The sequence below is a fragment of the Pteropus vampyrus genome, unplaced genomic scaffold (assembly GCF_000151845.1).
Source record: "Pteropus vampyrus isolate Shadow unplaced genomic scaffold, Pvam_2.0 Scaffold128, whole genome shotgun sequence".
NCBI classification, from domain to species: domain Eukaryota; kingdom Metazoa; phylum Chordata; class Mammalia; order Chiroptera; family Pteropodidae; genus Pteropus; species Pteropus vampyrus.
The window spans coordinates 3,621,676-3,631,429 of NW_011888909.1; the positions used below are offsets into that span (position 1 = coordinate 3,621,676).

Below are 9,754 nucleotides of genomic sequence, written 5' to 3' on the forward strand. Positions count from 1 at the left end.
TCTCAAATGGACTCTCAGTCCTAGGGCACCAGGGGATGAACTCAGACCCTGTATATTCTTTCTTCCTACACACCTTTGCCCAAAATACAATCAGGTAGGCCCTTTCCTGACCATGGAGAGGGCTATGGGCATTAAACATATGCACCTGTGACTTAGATCATCATATCCATGATTGGAAAAATCTTAAACCTAAACACAAACCAATGAACTTGCATTTGGGACCAAACAGTGCAGACAAAAAAAAAAAGAAAGAAAGAAAGAAAAAACACTCTCTGACATGAAAATATGCAAAAGGGATTATATAATCAAGGTCACAGAGGTACTTCCAAAAAGCAGTGTGCTAATAACAAAATAATGTTTCTTTTATTAAATAAGATCATGAATTTTAAAGCATTTAGTACAGTGCCTGCCACTTATCACTTATCCCCTCACCCAACGATAGTTGTTCCCAATGTTATATATGTATGAATCATTAAAGCAGACCCAGTAAGACTCCATTTAGAAATCCCTTTGTCAGTCATTTATTTCATTAATATATGAGCTTTTGAGTAATAAAAAGACATTGCTTAAAGCTCAGATTACTTCCCAGTGCAGTCTGACCTTTTTTTAAATTACTAAGACCTGTGACATTTCTCTGAACAAAACACTGCTCCACAAACAAAGGCTCTTGTAGAAAATGCCCAGAAATATTCTTTCCTTCTTTCTCAAGAGTGGTTGCTGACAGCGAGGGACTAGAGCCCCAGATGCTTCCACTATTTGAGCACATAGTTTTCAGCTAGGAATGAGATGGAGCAGGGAGTCCAGGCCTGTTGTTTTACCGAGTTTTAGTCCAATCCCTGCCCTCTTCACCCTCCCAATCCCCTTGCCTGTCTGGCTGGAAATGGCATTGGGTGTGACCTTCCTACCCTGTGTGTTCTGTGAAGCTTCAAATACAGTCATTGATCCTATGGCCTGCATTACAAGAAGGAACACCAAGGCAACTTCTGGACCGCAGCTGGTTTCTGTTTGCTGTACACAGCACTTTTGAAAATTTTACATTTGAATGTCTTTACAAGGGGGCATTGCTCTCAAGTTTACCCCAGTCCCCATCACTCCCTATTTCCCTGGCTTGAGTTAATTTAGTTTGTCATCTTGGAGTACAAGCCATCTCCTGTTTCCTCTTGTCATGGCCTTTAATGCTGCACACTAATGTAGCAGCGTAACCCAGACAGGGCTGATTGGGGCCCAGGTCTTAATGAACCGCTGTGGCCACCTGGACTAGCTCAACCTTGAGTAGCCTCCCCACCATGGCTCGGCTAGCTCTAATGTAGCAGTTCCAAGACAAGGGAACCAAATGGCATTCTGGTGTCTATATGATAGCTTATTTGTATATATTGACTTCTGACTATGTTCAGCAAAATATTTTTTTAAGTAGTTTAGCCTTTTTAAGAAACCTCAGCATTGAACAAGTTAAAAATTGCTTGGTACTCTGCTATACTGCTTTAATATATTTTAAAAATTCTAATTGTTAAAGCAACTCTGATTTTCAAAGTTGGAAGTAGGGATTACATTGTGTAGCTTCCCTGAAAAACTCTACTAATTAGAGGATAAGGTAGGCTGTTTTCTTTTTTGTTTATTTATTTATTTTTTGTAAGTTTTCTTTCATGAGCCCAAGAGAAATGGCTTCTCATGGGTCCCTTCTTAGGCCCAGGACAACCTTATTTCTTCTGTAACTACCTGACTAAGTTCATGAGGGTCCCTTCATGAATATGGCCCTTTTTGGCCAGCGCATTCAGAGATCATAGTATAGAGGTTCAGTGAAGTAGGGGGAATTATCAATGAGGAAACACACTCAGAGAAGGTACGCTCCTTCCCAAGTCACACTTTACTGACAGTCTAACAGGCTCTTTCTACCATCCCTGCAATCCCCACTAAGTAAAGGCAAATACCACAAAGCCACACATTTAATCACAGACCTTCAAGAGTCACTGGAGGAATGGCAAGGTCAATGGAAGTTTTACAAAAATGCAGACTTTGGGGAAAAAAATAGAAAAAAGAGAAACTAGCTGCATCTTTGTAAAAAGGGTCATTTAGCCTCAGCTCTGGATTCTTGGCTTTAGTACAAGGGCACTCCAGCCCAGGAGACTGTAAACACATTTTTTATACAGAGGATGTGGAGGTGTTGGCCTGTCCCAGACCAGGAGGAAAGCAGAAGCAAGGGTACCTACCACCTTCAAACTCTGTCTGGCAGTTCCCTGAGGTATCGTTCAGGCTCTCCTCCTCGTTGATGATGATGTTCTCAATGTCCTTCATTGTTAAGTGGTCCCGGAAGGCATGATAGAGGATGTGCTTCAACTCTTCCAGAGTTATCCTTTGCATGTCGAACTGTGGAGATAAAGAGGAGTGAGAGGGTCTTGGGCACATAGGGGTGAGAACTCTGCTTGGGGCCCGACCAGCAAGCCCTAAAGCACTTCGTTGGAAACGTCCCAGCTTTTCAAGACATCAGATGAGCAGTTTTCCATCGTGTTCAGCTCCAAGCATACTTGTGAACTTGCAAGAACTTATTGGGATACAGTGAGTGTAACATATTCCCCTCAGTTGAGACTCTTGGAGGAAAAAATGCCACCTGGTAGTTTGGTTTCCCACTCATCCAGCCATCTGCTGTCACCCCTCCACACTTCATGTACTTTAGAGTTGTGTCACACTGCAGACAATGCATATGTCTCTAAAAATTTTATAATCTCTTAAGAAGCCAGTAATTCCCATCTTGATTTAAGTATGTATCTTTTTCTAACAAGATAAAATGCAAGTTCAAAGCCATGTTTATGTGGAAGAGCAGCTGAAGGGGAGGTGTAGCATTCCCAGTTGTGTTCTTCCCCTCCTAGTGACAGCATTATGCTTTTCCACTCCATTTCCATCAGGTTTAGTTATGTCACTTTCTTAGCCAGTGAAATGTTAAGTAGAAGTCACATATGCCACCTCCAATTAAAAGCTTTAAGAGACATTGTGTGGTTCTATCATTTGTTCTTTTTTTCTCTGCCTTGAGAACAGCATGCCCTATACAGGGGCTGTTCCTTCTGTCTAGGTCCCAGAATGAGGATAAAGTAGAAAATACCTGTAGATATCCTATAAAAGAAAAATAATGTGAATAAGAAATGCCCTTTGTTGTTATTAACCATAGAGACTTTGGGCTTCTTCGCTACTATTGCATAACTTGTTTTCAGTCAACAATACATAAATTAGTACATAGAAATGAGAGGTTACCATTACACAAATTCTAAAATATGATGTATGGTTTCCAGGGCTAGGCAGTGGGAAATAAGAAAACTGTTATTGGAGGTTAGAAAAATAACAACTCTTATTATGCAGTAGCAAAAACATTTGGTAAAATCGTGGCCTGTGATAACTTATAGGACAGATAGATATATATTGCATAACTTTTTGGCTTTGAGAAAAAAATCTGGGAAACAGCATGTCTAGTTGGTTGTAACTGATTGCATCTGACAGGGTGCTACAAGAAAGAGATGCGTTCAGAAAAGAACTGATTGGTTTGCAAGCCAGGAATAGAGAGAACTCAGAAATTCCTGGACTTGCAGGAAAGAAAGCAGTTGTTTCTCGTCTCCAACTAGGAAGAGATAAAGTTGAGAAATGCTTTAAATAACAATATAAGCCTATTAAAACAAATCAAAATGTCTTGTTAAAACCTCTAAATGTGTTAGATGACTCTCTCAGGGAGCTGGGTATTAGGTTGAGAGAGAGGTATGTCTTAGAAATAATTGTGGATGTGGCTATTAGCTTAAACCAATTGGAATCAAATATATAAAAATACGACTAAGTATTTGAGAGAGCTGTACTGGCCAAGAGCCAACAGTCTGGGATTAAAAGACTATAACTCTTCAAAATGTATAATGATCTTTGGGTTCCCAACCTTATGTGGGCATAAGCAATTGCAGAGATGAGCTACACAGATCTCAAGAAGGACATATTTTCCAATGCTATCATTACATGAGTACAGGAGTAGCAAAGGCTGAATCCTCCAGATGGTGACGCTAGGAATTAGGCTTGAAATCATGCAGTGAAATCAAGGGCAATTTCCAGGACATAGAACTAGGGTCTAACCAAGGGATATTCCTCACCCCAAGTTCTATCCAACAAAGTTTCAGAATTGCTCTGAGTCTTAGACTGCTATGTATTTCTCATTTTTTTTTTTTCTTTCTAGACAGGAATGATTGTGTAGTTGGCCTGAACCTGTCCTACCACTATAAGTGAGTGTGTGTGGGAGGGTTAATTTGTCTTCTTAGTTTACATGTCTCCAGATCAAAAGAAGCCACACCTGGATTTAATTTATCTCATGAGGTTCTAGATCTTAAATGTTATGTTGTAATTGGATGGGACTTTTAGGGTGTCTCCCATGGGGAGGAGATGAGTATATTTTGTGGCTGAAGGGAAGGAAATAAATGCTTATGAGCAACAGTGTGGGCTGTAACAGGTTATATTATTTCCAATTATTTGTTTCCCCTACCTGTGAGAGAATTATATCTCCCTGCCCATTGTCATCATGCTTTGGCCAACTAGAGGAGAGTGAAAGTGATAAATGAAAGTGGCAAATGTCTCAAAAGCCATTGCACATTCTACCATTTCTGTTTTTCTTCTGCCACAAAAACATGTACACTAAATAGGGGCTGCTCCTTTCTCCTGGGTCCTGGAATGACCACAGCGCGGAGCTAACCCATGACGCACATGCAATTTGAGAAATAAGCCCTTGATGTTAGTTGCTAAGACTCTGAGATTCCATCAGTATAACTGAGCCAAGAATGAATACAGAGACCAATGTTTTAAGTTAGTATGGATCATGATAAAAGAAAGTTTTAGATTTTTTTTCTTTCCTTGCTTGCTTTGTAAAGCAATTTCTGCTTTGTTTTAAGTATGCTCCTAACTTGTTCTAACAAGTTAAATTGGGTTACTGAAACTAGCTGGAAATCTAAATGACTAAGTTCAAAGCCATTTCTATGACTAAGAGCAACTAAAGAAGAATGTGTAAAGTAGATTTGTTTCCTGCATCCCAGTTTATTGACTATAAAATTAAGTTTTGATATACACTCAGGATTGAGCCTTAGATCTGACAGGGAAATATGTGGTTGTTAGCCTGGGTGAGAAGGCTAGCAGAATGCATGGGTGAGGGTGATGAACCTCACAGATGAGAAAATTGGGACCCATCTGCCATGGTCAGAAATGAAGAGTGACAAAATCAAAGATATTATGAGAAAATGAGTAACTATTTCCTTGAAGACCAACGAAAGGACTGGAGTGCCTGGAAAAACTCTAACCAACTGAGAGTTTACTTAGATTCAGAAATTAGATGAACGGAATTGGACTGGGGCTGTGAGAAGGGCAGGATAAATGCAGATTCCAGAAATCTATAGTTTTCCTTTTATTTGGCTATCTGGGTCATCTTTTAATGTTAGGATACTAGTATTTAAAAAAAATAGTTGAGTAGAATTCTATGTTTTTTATATTGTCAGCATTGATCTTTTACAAATTTAAAATAAATTCCTAAAAAACAATATGGATGTAATGCCAACAAGTATTTCTTCTATGATTATCAGTCCATTTAGCTTTTTTCCTTAATTTTGGAATTTTATATTTTTTCAGAAAACCAGTCAAAAGATTTTCATTATTATTATCATGTAACTATGCACAGTAGTCCCTTAATTTTAAATTTGAATACTTCTTATATCTCATTTTGTATTTATAATCCTATTTGTTTTTCTTTCTTCTAGGTTTCAGTTTTGTTGTTTTACTCTGCTTTTAGTGGATCCTGTTTAATGAACGTGGCCTGTACATCTCTTATTTTTAAGAACCTAAGGAGTTTTCCATTATGATGGAATTTCTGTAGGGTCAATTACACAAATATATTTATCTTTATTAATTATATTATGTAGCCTTATAATTATAATTTGCATCTTCTAGAACCTTATTTTTTTGAACTACTTGATTTGTCAAAGACCATGAGTAACATATTAAAGTCTGTGAAGAGAACTGTATCTCCATAAATTGTTCTTATAGACCTAATGTTTTTAAATGAGTCCTGATATTTTAAAAATATTTAAAAACTTTTAAAAATAAAAATGATGTTAAAAATAATCAATTTAAATTATTTAAATTGAATAATTTCATCGGTGCCAAAAAGATTGATTTCCTAATTCAACAAATAGTTATTGATGATTCTGTGCCAGACACTGAGATGGAGATACAAAGATGAGCAAGACACAGAGACACACATCCTGCTCTCAAAAGTCAAGCAAATGAGTAATTTTAATGTGACAAGTGAGGCACGGGCTGACTTAGAAACCCCTGGGAAAAGGGGAGCGGGTCTTAGAAGGCTTCCTGGAAAACTGGTGCGCCACCTGAGACCTAAAGTAAGAGTTTGCCAGGTGAGTGGGGCCAGTGGGAAGAGGGGTAGTGGAAGGGAGAAGGAACACCACACCAAGGCCTAGGGTGTGAAAGTGCTACATGTTCACTGACTGGCCATATGTTGAGTTCTTCTGAAGACTGAGAGCAATAGGAGAGGTGGTAGGAATGAGGTGAGAGCTGTGGGTAGGGTGCTCATCAATAAAGGCCTGTAAGCCAGGGTGAGGAGCTTGGTTGATTGTGTTCATTTTTACTTTTTTTTTATTTTGGTAAATATATATAACATAAATTTACCATTTTATCCACTTTTAAGGGTACAATTCAGCCACGTTAAGTACACTTACATCATTGTACAACCATCACCACCATCCATCTCCAGAAAGTTTTTCATTTTCCCCAACTGAAACTTCATACCTGTTAAACACTATTTCACCATTCCTCCCTCCCCCAGCCCCAGGCAACCACCATGCTACTTTCTATAGAAAATCAAACATGAATTCGACTGCTCTAGATACCTTATGTAAGTGGAATCATACAGTATTTGTCTTTTTGTGACTGGCTAATTCACTTAGCAAAATGTCTTCAAGGTTTCTCCATGGTGTAGCATATGTAGCATACTGTAGGATTTTCTGCCTTTTTAAGGCTAAACAATATTCCATTATATGTCTATGCTACATTTTGTTTATTCATCCGTGGACACTTGTATTGCTTCTACCTTGTGGCTATTGAGAATAATGATGCCGTGAACATAGGTGTAAAAATACCTAGCCCTATCCCTGCTTTCACTTTTTGGGAGATATACCCAGATGTGCAATTGCTGAAACATATGGTAAGTCTGTATTTGATTTTCGAAGAATGAAGCTTGGTTTTATCTTTTGGGTAAAATGAATTAAAGCAGCAGTCTCCAACCTTTTTGGTACCAGGGACTGGTGCTCCTATGAGAATCTAATGCCTGATGATCTGGAGTGGAGCTGAGTAGGTGATGCTAGCACTGAGGAGCAGCTGCAAATACAGATGAAGCTTTGCTTGCTGGCCTGTCACTCACTTTCTGCTGTGTGGTCCAGTTCCTAATAGGCCACAGACCAGTAGCCATCTGTGGCTTGGGGGTTGGGGACCCCTGAACTAAAGGATTTTCATTAGAGAAATTGCCTTATCAAGTTTGAGCTTGAGAAAAATTATTCTCTTTTGGTACAAAGGGCAGGACAACCAGATAGGCTATAGAAATAACAGGTTTAGAAATCACTATGGACTATGGAGAAAGAGAGGGTTCAAGAGCCATGCAGGAGAGAGGTTGACAAGACTTGATGATTCATTGTGTGTGGAGTGCGAAGGAGAATGATCCAATTAGGATGACACTGGGCTTTATGTTCAGCTGAATGGTAACAGGGAAAACAGGCTTACAGAGGAAGGTGACATGTTAAATTTTAGACATGTGCATTGGAGGTTCCAGAGGGCAGTCCAACAGAACAGCCCAGAAGGCAGCAAAATGTATAGATATGGGCTAATGATACAGATTTGGAAGTTATTTGTATAAAGAAGATAATAGAAGTCATCAGAAAGGATGGCAACATCCGGGAAGTGAGAAAAAGCCCAGGAAGGGCATTGGGAGGACATCAAGATAAATAGGTCGTCAGCCTCCATTACAGAATGGGCAGGCTGTGTGTGATATTGTGATTTATAATAAATATATATTTTGGTCTTTTGTCCATGATTCCTAGCTCAGTTCTCAAAGCACTTAGAATTTCCTAAGTGATAATAGCAATGGGAACATCTTTTGTGATAATAGTCTCTTGTCCTCAGTTCCTAAAATTGCTTCAGAGCCATAAACGGGTATCTGGCTATTCATAACAAGCATCTTCAACAACAACTCAGTTTATGTTAATGAGGTGACTTTTGGAAAGTCCCTAAAGATAGAGATGCTTGTTGCCATGGGAACCAATCATAAACAGGGTTGAAACTTTCAGTCCCATCCCCTGACTTCCTGGGAAGGAAGAGGGGCTGGAGATTGAGTTCAGTCACCAATGGCCAAAGATTTAATCAGTTATGCCTATGTAATGAAGTCCCCATAAAAACTTAATAGGAGGGGGTTCAGAGAGCTGCTAGGTGAGTGAACCAGAGCACTTCCATGTGCCACCATGCTGGGCCCCAAACTCCACAAGGACAAAAGCTTTTTTCGAGATCTCCCCATGTATCTTCATCTGGGTATTGATTTGTATCCTTTAATATCCTTTGCAGTAAACCAGTAATCTAGTGAATAAACTGTTTTCCTGAGTTCTGTGAGTCACTCTAGCAAATTAATCAAACTCAAGAAGGCTCTAGCAAATTAATCAAACCCAAGGAGGGTGTAGTGGGAACTTCTGATTTACAGGCATACCTCAGAAATATTGAGGGTTCCATTCCAGACTACCACAATAAAGCGAAAAAGCAAGTCTCACAATTTTTTTTTGTTTCTCAGTGCATATAAAAGTTATGTTTATACTGTAGTCTATTAAGTATATAATAACATGATATCTAAAAAAAACAAAGTATTTACCTTAATTGAAAATACTGCTAGAAAGTGCTAACCATCATCTGAACCTTAAACCTCATGAACCAATGTCTGCTAGCTTCAAACTTTTCTTCTGCAGCTTCCTCACCTCTCTTAGCCTTCAATAAATTTGAAGAGAGTTAAGGCCTTGCTCTGGATTAGGCTTTGGCATAAGGTCAGGTTGTGGCTGGTTAGATTTTCAATCCAGACCACTAAAACTTTCTCCATATCAGCAATAAGGCTGTTTCTCTTACTTATCATGCATATTTTCCCTGGAGTAGTAGTTCATGACACCCATAACAAATATAATAATGAAAAAAATTGAAATGTGAGCATTATCAAAATGTTATACCGGAGACATCAAGTGAGCAAATGCTATTGGAAAAATAGCTCTGGTAGACTTGCTCAATACAGGGTTGCCAAAAATCTTCAATTTATAAAAAATAGAACCTCTGCAAAGCATAATAAGCAGGCACAACAAAACGAGGTATGCCTTTATAGCCAATCATTCAGACCTGCCATTGGCAACTGAATGTGAAGGGTAGCCTTGTGAGACTACCATTGGTAACAACCTGGACCTGCCATTGGCAACTGAAGTGAAGGGTAGCCTTGTGAGACTACGTACTTCTGGAATCTGACTGATGCTATCTCATTAAATGGTGTCAGAATTGAGTTGAATTGTAGGCCACCCAGCTGGTGTTGGAGAATTGCTTGGTGATGCGGGGAAAAAACCCATACATTGGAATTGGGTGCAGAACCATAGAGTGCCTTTTATCAATAAACACAATTAATCATTAAAAATATTTAAGTGTCTTCTGTTTGAAAAAAATATTTTTT

The 9,754-nt window shown here is 38.9% G+C and overlaps 1 protein-coding gene across 6 annotated transcripts in view; it reads right to left on the reverse strand.

Moving 5' to 3' along the window:
* The window catches only part of CALN1 (calneuron 1), a 537,511-nt gene that overhangs the window by 9,620 nt on the left and 518,137 nt on the right, over positions 1 to 9,754 (reverse strand). For 5 of the 6 annotated variants that reach the window (XM_011366969.1, XM_011366968.1, XM_011366970.1 and 2 more), the window contains exon 5: positions 2,208 to 2,364. In XM_011366969.1, the coding sequence (XP_011365271.1) occupies positions 2,208 to 2,364 (157 nt within the window). The remainder of the gene's footprint in view (positions 1 to 2,207; positions 2,365 to 9,754) is intronic. The other variant, XM_011366971.1, reaches the window with a different exon arrangement.